Source organism: Artemia sp. Qi Xiang Cuo, chromosome 3, assembly GCF_049724085.1.
Source record: "Artemia sp. Qi Xiang Cuo chromosome 3, ASM4972408v1, whole genome shotgun sequence".
NCBI classification, from domain to species: domain Eukaryota; kingdom Metazoa; phylum Arthropoda; class Branchiopoda; order Anostraca; family Artemiidae; genus Artemia; species Artemia sp. Qi Xiang Cuo.
In genome coordinates this window covers 82,758,424-82,774,358 of record NC_142796.1, presented here as the reverse complement: position 1 = coordinate 82,774,358, position 15,935 = coordinate 82,758,424, and the positions used below count along the sequence as shown (strand labels likewise).

At 34.6% G+C, this 15,935-nt stretch overlaps 1 protein-coding gene across 3 annotated transcripts in view; it reads left to right on the top strand.

The window, feature by feature from the left end:
• Zdhhc8 (zinc finger DHHC-type containing 8) overlaps positions 1 to 8,814 on the top strand; it is an 89,809-nt gene extending 80,995 nt beyond the window's left edge. For all 3 annotated transcript variants that reach the window (XM_089086665.1, XM_089086664.1, XM_089086663.1), the window contains exon 11: positions 3,027 to 8,814. In XM_089086665.1, the coding sequence (XP_088942791.1) occupies positions 3,027 to 3,283 (257 nt within the window). In that variant the 3' untranslated portion in view covers positions 3,284 to 8,814. The remainder of the gene's footprint in view (positions 1 to 3,026) is intronic.
• The last annotated feature ends 7,121 nt before the right edge of the window (positions 8,815 to 15,935 follow it).

Here is a 15,935-nt window from a genome sequence, read left to right as displayed (position 1 = left end):
TTTTTTTTCAGTTTTATGGTATTCAGTTTATGGTATCAAGAATATGGTATTGAACTTCACAGTACCTACCGGCGATGCTGATTTCAGTTTCATGGCCCTTCAGCCAGGAAGTACAGGGGGACTGGGGCCAGTTATCCTCTGCTTTCCCATACCTTTCCTGTTTATCTTCCCCAGATTACTTCAGGTATCCATTTAGACCTGGGTCAACTCTGACTGAACTTACAGTCACGCCACTGACCCTGTTTCAAACCAAATAATCAGCAACATCAGGATTCTAACCACTATCCTCGATTTCAAGTCTAGTGTGCTAGCCACTCGACTAGGGCGACATCATAGACGTGAAGGACGGTAGTTTTTAAGGTAGTAGTGATGCTTGGGGGCAAGGGGAAAATTCACTTATGATCATTAGAAACTATGAAATAACTGAAAAAAAAAACATACCAGCAAGATAGCTAATTAGATTAAAATGGTGTATTAATAATCTCGGATTTGAAGATTATCATTGAGTTGATTGAAATGCGTTGAGGCATGTTTTTTAAGTAAGTACCGTTTTGCGATTCCGCCACCGCAGCGCTACGGTCGGTGTTCTGTGCATGCACGCTGGTTACCTACATCTCTTGTCTACGCACTGACGTCATTACAGCCTGATTCTTCATTGTATACGTTGTTTACTGAGTGTTTAAGATACCTCCTCTCGTTACTGAGTGTTTAAGATATCGTGAGTCCCGCCGATTGTTAAGTACGGGCTGTTATACGATTTCTTAGTGCTAAAGGTGTAAAACGGATCGATATCCATCGTGAGATCTGTGAAGTTTACGGACAAAACATTATGAGTGATGGAGTGGTAAGGAAATGGGTGAGAGCATTTAAAGATGGCCCCACAAATGTGCATGATGAAGAACGGAATGGGCGTCCTTTGGTCTTTAATGAAGATTTGGTGCAGAAAGTGGAAGAAAAGGTGAGAGAAAACAGATGCTTTACAATTTCATCAATGTGCGACTGGTTGCCTCAATATTCTCGTAGTGTTTTGTATCGAATTGAGATTAAGAACTTGAATTACCGGAAATTGTGTACACGTTGGGTTCCAAAAATGTTGACGGATTTGCACAAAACCCGACGTTTAGGCAGTGCATTGACTTTCTTTGAGCGGTACCACAATGAAAGTGAAAGATTTTTTAGACTAAATTGTTACTGGTGGTGAAACATGACTGACCTACGTCACACCAGAATCAAAAATAACAATCCATGGAATGGTGACATTTATCATCACCCAAAATGTAAAGTTTAAGCAAACAATTTCAGCCCGGAAAATCATGTGCACAGTTTTTTGGGACAAAAAAGGAGTATTGCTAGTGGAGTTTCTGCCTCGTAATGAGACAATCAATGTAGTGTCTTATTGTGAAACATTGAACAATCTGCGTCGTGTAATCCAGAACGAAAGACGTGGCAAGTTGAGTAAGGGCATCATTTTGCTGCATGACAATGCCTGTCCACATGTGGCTAATCGGACCAAAGATCTCATCAATCCCAGCGATCTGGCACCCAGCGACTACCATTTTGTTCCTGCACTTGAAGAAACACCTGGGTGGTCAGCGTCTTCAAGACGATAACGAAGTCAAAACAGTTGTGATACAGTGGTTAACAAGTCAGGCGGTAGAATCTAATACACAGGCTTGAAAAAACCTGGAAAGTGGCTGCAATCACGATATTCTGCATCGAAAGAATCTGTTTTTTTTTTTTTTCACAGCTAGCCAAGCACTGGAACCTCATAGAGAGCTGCTTTTGTAATAAAAAAAATAAAATATTTAAAATGAAATCATTTTTTACGAGAAAAACTACATTTTTGAATACGAGATGATGAATGACGTCGAAACCGTTGGTTATCACCGTAAATGACGTAGTAATTAAAACCTATTTTTGATGGTGAGAGAGAGAATTTATTTAACAATCAAAGAACAATACAAGAAAAAGAAATTTTTGCCTATTAGCCTTATGGCTTGTGCGGCCTTTCTCCAAACTACAAAGCAAATCCCTCGTCAATCAATTACCCCGCTTCCCCCCAAAAAAACCACTTGAGACCCTGTACTATACTATTCTAAATAACAGTACTATTCTATACTGTTTCCCTGCTCCAAAAAAAAAGAACAAAACATAAATTATAAACACCAAAACAATGGTCGCTAAGCGATCTACAAAAAGTCGGCCATCTTATTATGATGTTAGTTATAATGACGTTAGTATATAATGACGTCATATTAGGAAATAAATTGATGTTTTGTTGCAACGAATAACCTGTAATAAGTAACATTATTTTTAGTGTCTTATACTATTCCTCAAAAAGGAAGTTTTTTTTATCTCAAAGAAAGAGAAATGACATAGATCATGACAATTCAGCGGTGACAAAAACAAAATTGAAAGATCTGCTGGGAAAAACATGATGTAAGATTTACTTTTTTTGTAGAGATATCTTGTTCCATATTCCGTTTCATTGCTGATTTCGACAACGATCCAAAAATCTAGCCTAGAAGGAACGAGAAACAGGGACCCGTTTCATCTCCTTTGAAACGGTTTCACGAGCAAACGGCTGCAATAAAATGATCTTGAATATTTGGACATACGTTCAGCTGTTACTACAGAACGACTAGAACTTCGATCCTCCTTTGTCAGAGGATAGTCACTTAGTCGCTGTACTGTTGTAACTGATTCTTAAGAATGTATTATTATGTTTGACGTTTGGTTAAAACAGTGTGTGGTAAACAAGTGTAAGTAAGGAGGGACTCTGCCCAATAGTAACTGAAACTCTTGAAAATGGGAATTTGATAATAATTGACACATCAAAACAGTTGGTACTCCGCAGTTGCCTGAGGGAGGCAACCCTCCAAAGGTTGTCTCCTGTCCCCCAAAATTTTTCTGTGAGTGGGTGGTTCTGAAGATAAATGCTGTTTTGTACTGATCTCTAGTTTCCATGGAGTCCTTAGTATTTCTCCATAAAAAAAAATATCCAGCTTATCTACCCTCTTTTCCAGGCTCTCCTCAGCGTGGATTATACACATGGAAGGACCAATTATCTCCCGTAGAAGTTGTAAACAGTAAATCATACCGACCCCCTTTGCGGATTACTCGACCAAATGAACAATCCCTCCCAAGAGGACAGTGGTACTTAGATTCAAGGAGACAAGGTGCTCGAACCCCTGAACATATACTGCACGAGTCGCAAAACAATGAAATGAATCAGTACTCAAGATCAGCTTCACGTGAAACGAATTATGAGATTTCGGTGTAAATTAGCTTAATCAAGTGAAATGGTGTTGCTTAGTGCTGATTGGCGTGTAGGGAACTTCCTTAGTGCTGATTGGCTTTTAGGGGACAAAAGGACTTCGTCCTTCAGATCTGCTCCGTGAAATATTGTCATGATTTGTCATCAGTTGTTAAAGCTTAGCCATTTTAACCAATCATGGATGGCACAGCATGTACTTGAATCTGACTTGTGGATAATTAAGCCTATTTGTTTTTAGCCAATCATAAACGGCATCAGCTTAATGTTTGAATTCTAATTAGCCACTAATTATGATGCCAATGAGAAAAAGGCTTTAAACCTATTAGAAATGACATCTGTTACCCGTGTTTGATTTTTGGTTAATTATGCGATTCATGTTTTATGTTTTAAACATATGAAACGATTTATGTCACGACTAGCTTTTATAACCAATCAGGAATTGTACCGGTTATTTTACTAATATCGATTGGTTAAGAGAGAGACAAAGGACTGTAAAGTATTTTTTTTTACCCTTGCCCCTTTTAGATAAATCTGTAACAAAATGTGCTGCCTTAGCTACGTTTGGGGCAAATAAATGAGAAAATTCTATTTTAGGGACATTTGCTATCCTGGAAAGTGATTAAGCTGGGTGAATAAAATTTTGAGGAATTAATCCAGGGCCAAGAATATTCCATAGGAAAGTAGCTATCTCAATCTTTTCCTTATTTCTAGGATATACAAGATTGTATCTATATGAATTTTGACAAAAAAAATTGTGCCTTTATTTTTTGGTTTTCAATTTCTTTTTCATTGGCTTTACTTTTTGAAAATACAATTAGATGTTTTAGTATTCTTTCAAGGGTTTTTGTTTCTAAATTAAAAAAATAAGTCTAAAACAACAAAATTACCTTCTCCTTGATTTGAAAAATATACTTGCCCCCCCCTTACATTTCCATGAATTGACGTCTAACTTCTTTATAGCACTGGATTAATTTAAGAAAAAAACAAAATTAGAGACACTTCAAGTTCTTAAAACCTTATAATTTGGTATTGAGCATAAGTATGAGGATAAAAAAAATTTCTCCTGTGCCTCATTTCAGCAGAAGATTTATTCTGCAAGGCTTCACTTTTATAACACAAAAACTTTTATAGGTCATTGAGGGTCAGTGCCTTCTGGAGGGGGGTAGGAGTGGAGGTAGATTCTTCAAAATATCTTTCCAAGACGTCGTTAAGGCTCTGAACGCATCCCTGAGTTTTATTCACCCGAGTCAGCTCCTTTCTAAGATACCAAAAACCCGACAAACTAGAATTTTATCGATAAATGTTCTTTTTTTTAGTTTTATTGCTATTTAAATGCAGTATAAGAACCAGTGATGTTGGAGTTGTTAAATTTAGATTAATAACCGTGTTTCCACTGTTAACGAATTCTCCAGTATTTCCTAGATTTCTTAGAAAGAAAATTGGGTTTCCCGAAATTTCCCTTAAATCAACTTTACAAAAATTAGCAAGATATCTAAATCTGTAAAAGTCAGGGTTTTTATCTCCATTTTCAACATTAATTTAGGAGCTGAAGGAATATTTTGAGGGGCTCAAACCCGGTAGCCTTTTCTTCACCCTGGGTACATCCCTGAGAGCAAATACATAAGATCAAAATGAACCATGAGCCTATTTATTTATTTTGTTTGAACTTGTGTGCTTTTACAAGAGTTAAATTTTCGGAGATTGTTGAGACTACAATTCTTAGATGGAAGAATTTGGGTTAACTCCGGAAAACTTGGGAACGGTGGAAATAGTAGTTGATGACTCCATGTATGAATCTTTTCGCTTTGACTAGACTAATTATCGTAAAAAAAATTATTTGTTATATATATATATATATCAAAATGGTATATCGTGTTTTATCACCATATAGACGAATTACGTGATATTTTACATAATTTGAACATGGATTATTAGAAATGTGATTGATTATTAGAATTGACCTCTGACTTTTTTTTTTCTTTTATTCGTCAAATTTGTTGAACTGTTTTAAATTCAGCTTTATTTATCGAAAAGTATGAATTTTGAAAATATTTTACTTAGCCCAAATGTCAAAAATTTAATATAAATATTCTTTTTATAAAAACATTTTTTTTATTTTTAATTGCGACGTCTTAGATCCTTAACTGAGCAGAGTTACGTATTTTAAGGATGAAAATTATGAAATTGGCTTTTTAGGTAAGGATGGAACGTTTAATGGCTCCCATTAGTGGCACTAATGAAAAAAAATTAAACGAGGGAGGTTGGAAAGGATCTTTTCAATTTTCTAAACGAAGTTACAAAAAAAGGATATTTTCAAAATATGGGGGTGGGGCGTTATTTATTCATAATCTTAAGAGACAAGTGCACTGGTGAGGTCAGTTTTTTGTATTGCTGTATATTCTAAAATTTGACCTTGTATCTAGAGGGGGTGAAAATAGATTTCTTTGGTTTTCTGCATCCAGACTTATCAGGGAAATATTAGAGTAACAGAATGTCTACTTGCAGAGGAAAAAGGACATCAGAAAACCTATTGACGAAATTCCGCTTCTTCCTTTTCTCGCCTGTTATAAAAATAACAAAATAATCGACGTTTTGTAGTCCAAAAACTCAGAAAAAGCAGATACTTTATTTTGGCTGATATACTAAGCTTAACTTTTTTGGATTTTACATTTTACGTTGCTTTTTTGTGTTACTTTTTTTCAATGTTGGCTGTTAAAGGTAGAACAAAAAGGGGGTCCTCTGTGTGAAGTTTACCCGGTTTTAATGGACTTTTTACTAAAAAATTGTTTTCTTTGTTTCGTACATTGAAAAAGGGCTCTTGATTCTTGTGTTTATTGTTTGTTTTTTTCTTATGAAATGTAACTGCATCACTTATGTTCTACTCTTTGATTTTTGTTTGTCACTCCTTTCTCTAAGTTTTAATGATTTTTTGTTTGATGTTTTTGGTCAAGGAGCATGGGTAATATACAAGACTTAAAACTGGCGCTAGTGTCGATAAAAAAAAAACATCAACACCATCTAGCGTTTGACAGCACTTTTTCAGTTTAATAATAGAGAGGTTTCTGGAATACCGTATACGCTATTGCGCTCACCTTATTTTTTTACAATAACCTTAAATGATGGTAGTGATGTAAAATAAGGTAAAAATCTTGCGTCTAGATTTTTAGGCTCTGATGTTCTGTGTGCTCTTCTGTGTGCTCACCATATATTGCTCAGCTCTAAATTAATACGCTCAAAGAAGCTCAGCGTTCTTATGTAATTTATGAAACTGCAAGAATTTCACGATTCTAAAAATAATTTTATTTCCAAATAAAGCTGTTAAGTCAATTAAATAAAGTTATTTAATAGATTAGTAAGACTTGCAAGTTTTGACTACACATTCAGGATTTAAGCGTGCAATGGAACATAATTTGAATGATCATGGTTATTATTTCAAGGTGGGGCTTAAACCACATTTTAAGTTGATGAAGTTCAACATTCTGTTTAGCTAAACATTGTAAACCCTATCTGGAAAATTTGTTCGTAGATAATTTTGCTCTTTCAGTCTAAACCTAACACAAGTGCAAAGTCTTTCTCAAATAATTTGATCAAAGATTCCAAATTCTTCCCTGTATCTTAGCCAGGGTTGCCACCCGATGATAAAAAATCATTAGATTTAGTGATTTTCTGGTTGACTTAGTGATTTTCTTCAATAATCTAATGATTTATGTGCAAAATTTAGTCATTTTTTTGTTTAGGCAATATGAAAAATCACTAGAAATAGTGATAAATCACTGAAGGTGGCAACCCTGATCTTAGCTCTGAAACTAATGAACAAACATAACAAGAAAGACCTATCATGTACAGCTTCACCGAAAACTAGGTTAAGTTACGAAACTTGGTCACTGATGGATTATAACTTCCTAACTATTTACCCCAAGTCGATTGGATCTAATCTGAATTTATTCGGGTATTTATGAAGAACAAAATAATAATATAGGAAACAAAATAACAATCAGTAAAATAGAACTTCTTTATTAGCTTTTAAAGTTGCTGCCTTATTTAGAGTAAACGAGAGATGAGCGCAAAATAAATTCAGAAGCCTCAGTTTCTGTACGCTATTTTATATAACGTTTAAACATTATGAGCATTCTGTAAATTTGGTTTCAGAAACCTCCCTAATAAGTAATATTTCAGTGTGTCTAGTCAGTTCCTGACAGAAAAATGATTACAAAGTTTGAAAAAATGCGGAAGTGTTGCCAAACGCAAGATGGTCTTGATAGTTCTTTGCCGGCACTAGCGTCAGTTTCACTCTTTATAAGTTGCCCAAACTCTTTGGTTTTACGTCTTAAGAAGTCGAAATTCCCCACAGATTTGAAAATTATCAATTCTACTTCAAGTACCAAGGACGTAAATTAAAAACACTTCATCCCCCCTGGATTCATTTTAGATCCGTTTGTGTTTGAACACCATATGTTTCTAGGATTTAATTCTTCGTATTTTCATAATTATAAAGTTTTTAAAGGCTTTTTCGTCAAAATAAATAAGTAAAACCAATAAGTTCAGTTTGACAAATTCCCTAGCTTTTAGTTATTACTATTATCTTTAGTTACTAATTGGACTAATTAGTTAAATTAACTTCTCGTCTGTACAAATTAGCGTCCATATATTTAGTTCAATATTTAGAATACATATTTGTTCAAAAACAATTACGTCTTCTTAAGCTATTTGGTGGTTACCCGCTTCTCTTTTTCTTCATTTTAGCGTCTGCCACTTCCAAAAACCGCATATGGAGGTCTTTTCATTCAAACTGAATTCCCCCATTTCAATTTTTCCTATTTTTTAGCATACATATAGTTATATAAGTTTTCCACCTAACTTATGGGTTTTCACTGGGTTTTTCATTTTCACCGTCCTCGGTACTTCCACAATAGTAAATTAAGATGCTGATCAGGGCCGTGATCACGATTCTTTTTTTTTGGTGGTGGTGGGGGGGGGGGTTACACTCTTCCCCTGTACTACTTTCCACGCGTAGTACACAAGTGCTGTTTTTAATACTTTCTACTCAAAACAGAACTTTTGGCATAAATGACACTTTTTAGGCTTTTTTGTCCTTTTCAAGTTCAGATCCTTTTGGAACTAGTAAATGCCCTTAAATTAAATGGTCGACAGATGATCTGTTTTCTTCTTGTGTATGAACGGTAAGCTGGTTCTTTAAAAGAAAGAGGAATGTTTTCTTGGCCGAAATTTTAAATTTACATAACATGGACTAATCCCACATACATCTCTTCTTTTTTTGTGAAATGTAATATCTTTTTTCCTTGTCTTATCATTGCATATATATATACTTACGGCGAAATGGATCAGTAGAAATATTAGGTGCTTTGATATTATTAACTGTATCACTTTTTTTATTCGAAGAAAAATATTTTCTCAAAGATTTTATGTGATTTTGTATTTTAAAGTTTTTCTTTCCTTTAATTTATTTTTGTTGTTGGTTTTTGTAATTGACAGCGTTATAAATTGTTGTTTTTATCAGCAATAAATTAGCGCGGTTTTCTAGAGACTTGAAAATGACCTGTGAATTTTCTAGAGACTTGTAAATGACCTGTGAATTTTCTAGAGACTTGTAAATGACAATTTATAAGGAGTAAGACAGATAGTTCGATCGAAATATATTGGTTTAATAGAAAATATATAAAATTATACGTTTTTACCCCCTCCCCTAATTTCCATGAGTTGACGCTACTGGGCAGTTCAATGACGTCGAATATTATCGCTCACTGACTGATGGTTCTGGTTTTTTCATAGTTCTCAAAGGGAAACCTTCTACAGTTGCCACTAATTTCATAGCTGCACTGAAATACTTGCATAGATTGATCTGCTAGTCTCCGTCTTGAGGAGTTTGGTTTAATTTTGACCGGCTTCTATTCTTATATGAACCAGTCGAGCAAAAAAAAGGTAATGTAAACTTAGTTCAAGCCAGTGTGTTTTCACTTCCAAGTTTGAACATTCGGGGGAAAAGGTTGAATGTTTGGGGAGAAGAAATGAAATTTCGGAGAAAAAAAAACAGGAATAGAAAATAGAGATATTCTTAGCCAGGTTCATCAAAATTAATTTTTAATAAGAGGAAACAATGTATACCTAACCTCTCAAGTGGTTGATGACAAAATTTTCCGAATCCTTCGACAACCTTAAGTTCTCAAGAGGCCAATCCTGTACACAGGGTAGAAGACGATTTATCTTTTGGAAAATTTGTGAAATTACTGTAAAATATTTTTTTTTGTTTCCTCATAAAAACTGAATATGTTTCTTAAAAAAAAAAAATCAAAAGTTTATGTTGTTTTTATTGAATATTTCAAGATTTTGGTAAACAAGGGCTTGGGTATAAGTTGGGGGGTGTCCAGCTTTACCCTCCCAGAGAAAATTACCCGCTGAAAAATCCTGTCCACATGTAAAATCGAGCAGCCTATGGGCCTATGGGTTTTATTTCTTACAATTCCTGTTTTTACATTTTTGGAGGCTGGTGTTTGAGTTATCATAACAGAGTAAGACAAAGGTTAAAGAAATTTATTTGCTTGATTTTTTGAAATGAAAAATTCTGTCAATCTTAAATTTTCTTGGCTCTGACTTGGAGTTTGATTCCATGCTATTGAAATCAAATTAAAAAAAGGGAAATCTTAATTGTGTTCATCCCAGACACCAGATTTCTTCAGGTTAAAAAAGATTGAGAAGATTCAGAAGTTTATTCAAGTCTTACTTGTGTTCCTCCCAGACAACACATATTTATTCAGAAGATCCAAAAGAAGAAGATTTCTTCTTCTTCAGAAGAAGATTTCGACAGAATAAAGTTAAAGCAAGGCATGAGAGATTTAATGAATATCATAATGTGAGCAAAGAAAGAAGGAAGATTATTCCTTGATATTATCCACTGACGGATGTGTAATAATATAGTGGATTCGGGTTTGGTTCAACCCAAGCACCCGCTCTCTTTAGTTAATTCACCGCAACAAGAGGTCAAGAATTCACTCCAAAAATTCTTAGAGGTTCACTAAAGTTTGATCCGGTTTGCAGATACTCTTTTCAGAAAAAAGAAGAAGGAAGTTTCTTGGGTGAATCAAGCAAAGAACAACTCTACTAATGGAATAAAAAAGATGCTTATCGAATCATGTTTTTGTCACAACATCAACCATGTGCGTTGTAGTTTGTGAGTAGTTTTTCAATCTAATTCCACAAATAAGCACCAAATGAACATGGGTAAGCCCATGCACAAACCTTTAAAGATGCGGTAAACTACGCAACTGTTAATTAAAAGTCGTTGGGACAAGGAGTTGGCACCGTTTCTGTTTTGGCAATTAAAAAACGGAACAGAAACAAATTCTAACAGAAACGGAGAAAAAACAAACAGAATTCCGTTTTTTTCTTTTTTTATGAAAAACAGAAACGGTCTTATTTTTTTCTTTTTAACGGTCGTTTTAACAGATATTTCCGTTTTTTTCAGTTTTTTAGGTTTATCAAAGTAAAATGAATATTGACAAACATTGATTAATAAAAAATATCAAATATAAAAAAACCAAACATCCCCCCAAAAAAGATCACACACACCCCAGTTTGCCCCCCCCATCTGAAATTTAGTTTCTAACAAAATCTTGTCAAAACTAAGATAAATCTGCATAACTCAAGCATCAATAGAAATAGGTCGGTTTTTCTTTTAGTTTATATTTATCTTTATAGTACTATAAAAGTACTTTTGTAGTACTAAATAGTGCCTTTATAGTGCCAAATGCTACCAAATGCCAAATTCTTGGTCAAATAGACCACTTTAAAAAAAAACTTGTGATCAACCCAAATATTTAATTAATTTTGTAAAAATTATCGATTTTTGAGACTTCTATTTTAGGAGAGAAAATTTACCGTTAAAGAAATCCCTGTAAAATCAAGGATAAAGGGAAGTACTACTTCTAGATACAAAAATTTAATCAAATTCTATGCAAAAAAAAACATTAAATTTTCAAACCAGTAGCACCCCCCCCCCCCCTTACTTCTAGAAATCCGCCACAGCCACTTATCTATCGAGGGATTCAGTGGTGCCAATTCATGAAAAGTTTCAGAGATGCAATTCGGGGGGGGGGGCTTTGCTAAGTTTTCAATTTTCTCCAATGAAAATATCAAAAAAGTATATTATAAATGAAAATAAAAAAACAAAGGCATATTAGAGTGAATGGACGAAAAATCAAAGAGGGGCCTATGCTAATTGGTACCATTCGACTGACTTGTTAGTAAACGAACCTGTTTTCACAATCTATCTAAGTAGTTTGACATGACTGTTCAGCAATAAAAGAAATTTAATATCTGCGCTCAATGATATGGATCCATGAAAAATTGGAACATATCAAAATCGATTCAATATTACGTGTTTTACAACATAGAGCTAGAACAGAGTGACATGCTATAGAGTCCTGTAGTCGGTGTACTATAGTAACTGATGATTAAGGATGTATTATCAGGCTTGGCAATATTATGAACAAGTTTGTGGTATTGAACAGTAAGTAAGGAGGGACTCGGTCTAATAGTAGTCGAAACTCTAAAAAATAGGGTTTTGATAACAATTGATACACCAAAATAGTTGTATTTTTATGCTGAATCTGAATCATAGGAGGCGCTGTCAAAGTAAAGAGTCCCCTGTCCCCACAAATTGTATTTTTCCTGAAATGCATCTAATAGAAATTTTGAGATAGCCCTTTTACTCAAAGTAGTGTACCCTGAGTAATATGTGATATATTTAAAATAGATCAGAAATAAAATTGCTTCCTTCTAAGAATACATCCGATATAAATGCCTCGTAGCATTTCAGACGTTTTGTCTTACAGATGTGAAGTGTGGAAAAGCTACCGGTCAAATTACGGCATCAATCAAGAAAGACGGTTTTGAATTTCGCGAAAATGCTTGCCAATAAAAAATCACGAGATACAAAGTTTTACAGGAAGTTTCAAGTTATCATGGGAATATGAATGTCTAATCATCAAAATATTGAAAATAAATTATTAGACGGGCGGTTTGCATAATGATTTTACTTTTTAAGCAATGACAAAGAATCAGGCCCTACACAAGAGATGGGTCAATCGCGAAATATCTCTTAGAGCGCAGATTCTAGATTCGTGTTATATAGTGAAAAAAAGTGTTTTTTGCGGCAATTATTGATTGTCTCTATTGTCGTCATTATTCTTGGACATTATGTTTTTAGAGATACATTATGTTCCTACCATTCTGCGATCGAGACTATATTTGTCGTTCTGATTATACGTATGCTTGAACTGAAGCATTACTTATATATGCACGTTGCTGTATACCTGAAAATGTCAGTCTCAATAAAAACATTACTTTTCTATTTGTGTTGCTTTATTTATGTGCCTGTATCTCACCGCAAAGTAGATAACTAGTTCAAATGTCCCCATTGGATCGCTCATAAGGAATCTGATTTCTAATTAACACTAGAGGTAATCCATGAGGAGATGACCCAAGGAAATGTGGTTACACTTCTGGATTGATGGTCGGAGAACTTCCAACCTACTATAGTTACATATTTTATTTTCTCCCATAGGGAGTGGTGCGGTCATTTTCTACCCCTGTCATATACGCTTTAACCATTTTCCCCCCATTACAAATGGTAAGCCATTACATATGGTAAGCCTTTGGCGGCACAAGTTTATTTAACTTAGGGGCTTAAGGTAAAACCTAAGCAGTACAAGTGGAGCACTTCCATAACGGCGTAGTTGGCGCGATCCTCAAGAATATAGCTTAAATCCTTAATGGCACAAGTGGCGCGGTCAGAAAACTTGGAGGAAAAGATGCGAACTAGTTATGCTACAAACTTCTTAATTTAAATTTAAATCATTGGATAGATACAGATTTATAAGAAAAAGTGTATAGGCCTATAACCGCTAAGCTATAATAGGAAACCCTTCTAGAATATCTCATAAGAGATAGCAGTCTCCCCCAAATAGGTTAAGTGAAAAAGTATTGTGAGTGCATAATTTTGTGAAGTTGGTTTAAATATTTCAAACTCAAAAATGTCACGAGAACTAAGCGAACTATTAACTGCGCAAAAGTTGGTCGCGAAAAATGTAGAAATAACAAAATTTATTCCGCAATATGATGGACAAACAGATGTCGAAGAATTTAATATTCAATTGGTCCATTTTGTAGAATTAACAAAAACAGCTACAAACGTTAGTCGTATGCTCCTCCTAAGATTAAGAGGGCAGGCCTTAACCTTCCTAAAGCAAATTGAAAATACTATTGGAGATGATGACAATTTGCCAATACGTACAATAGACAAATTGTTTACGGCATTCAAAGATAGATTTATCGAAACTAGTTCAAAAAATAAATTAAAACACGGAACGGTATGCTTTGACCATACACAGAATGTGAGAGAAAATTTAAACAATATACGAATTTCAGTAGAAGCAAAATTTGGAAAGGGTTCTGGAGAATTGTATGAAAAATTCATACTACACGCCGTTTTGCAAGGACTTCCCCCAAAATTATATAGAATGATAATATCAAAAATATTCAAACGTTGGATCTTAAAGTTCAGGAGTTGGGACGAATGATTGAAATTGATACAATTGTGGTAAATCACAGTAAAACAAAAATAAATAGCCTAGGCGAATCGACCAGGCGAAGAAAGAATGTTAAAAATCCCAATTTAACTATTGTAACAGGGCACAAATTGGACGCAAGAGGTTCAATTCGCCTAGACGTAAGAAGTGATAATAGAATTTTTCCAACAAACTTTATAATATGCAACAATTTTCTGTATGAAGGCGGTAATTTTTTAAGGTCGAATAAGGTATTACTAGACGTAGCGAATGAAAGGCTTGTATACCTGGCAAATACCCCTTCCCCTACCTTAAGGAATTGTAACAGAGGTTGTGAAGAGGGTGTAACAGTAAATGGAATTTCTGGCGATGCAATACCACAATCTTTTAAGCCTGATTTCTCGCTACAAAAAATACATCACATAACCAGAAATTTGGTTCCATTCTCTGGGAGACATCAGAGAAGTGAAGTAAAATTAAACAATAAGTGGATTGAATCGGCTAAAAGAAAAATAGGAGATATGCGAAAGTATAGGTAGAATGAAATTAATGAAAGAGTGGAATTATGGAAAAAAGTAATGAGCCCCAATGTGGTTCAGGTGCAGTCAATGTTATTGGCGGATAGCACCAGTCTAAATATAATAGACCATGAAAATAAAGAAAAATATTACGGATTTGCAATATGGAAAACAAAAATCCCTCTCAAAACGATGCAGAGAATTCAAATAGCACAAATGATTGAACCCTTGAGCGACAAGTCCGAAACATGGTTTGCTATCCCGTCCGATGGATTTCCTGAAAATCTGTTATGCGAAGAACAGATTATATCCTTCGATAAAGGAGAAGGTTTTATTTGGGTAACTAATAACCATGAGAATGATAAAATTACGATAAAAAAGGGAACATGTCTAATTCAAATCCAACTTATATCGGAGAATGATTTAAATAGATGGGAAAATTCCAAATTAAACCTAGTTAACGGCATTACAACTTCAAATAACAAATACCCTCTAACTAAAGCATAATTTTTAAACAAATGTATTATGGATCATATTACGGACTTAGAACTTAAGAAAAAATTATGTGAATTATTGTGGAATTTCAAAGATGTGTTTTCCGCATCTGAAGATGACATCAGACTGATACCGTTTTATGAACATTCAATTCTAACAACCGGTAATTCTATCACGGAACAGCCATATCGTATACTGTATAAGCACAAAGAGTGGTTAAAAAATTAAGTTCATGAACTAGAAAAAAACGAGATTATATTCCCCTGTATTAGTCCGTATTCCGCACCTGTGATCTTATTCCCAAAAGAATGGTAACCTGAGACTCGTATTAGATTATAGAATCATTAACAAACAAGTAGTTAGTACTAAATTTCCTTTACCAAGAATAGATGTAATCCATGACTTTATCTTAAACAAAAACAAAATTTTTACATTTTTGGATCTTACACAAGGCTACCACTAAGTGAGAATAGCCGAAAAAGATGTCCATAAAACCGCATTTTCTACAACTGAATGCGGCTCCTATGAATACTTAAGAGTATCTTTTGGACTTAAGACAAGTTCAAGCGCGCTATGTAGACCCTTATTGCATCTATTAAGAGGATTAAAGAATATAATTCATTTTGTTGATGATGTCATATGTGTAGGCAAAAATGCTGAACAGCACTTAGCAACACTAGCTAAAGTGTTCGAGAAATTCAGAGAGGGCAGATTAAAATGCCGGCCTGAGAAAGCCAATTTATTTCAACCCAAAATAAAATTTTTAGGAGTAGTGGTGACGCTAAGAGAGATATCCCCAGACCCAGACAAAATAAAATGTGTTGAAAACCTCAAACCCCCTTGAACTATGAAAGAATTAAGAGTAATTCTAGGTCTTACTGGTTACTTTAGAAAATTTGTGCGCAATAACGCCCAAATTACGAACCCCCTCACGGAATTAACTAAAAGAAACTCCCAAAATGTTACCTGGTCCCAGGAAGCTCAAACTTCCATATACCGTCTCACTTCGGAACCAATATTATCGTTGTCTGATTTTGAAAACGGACAATTCGTGGTCACAAC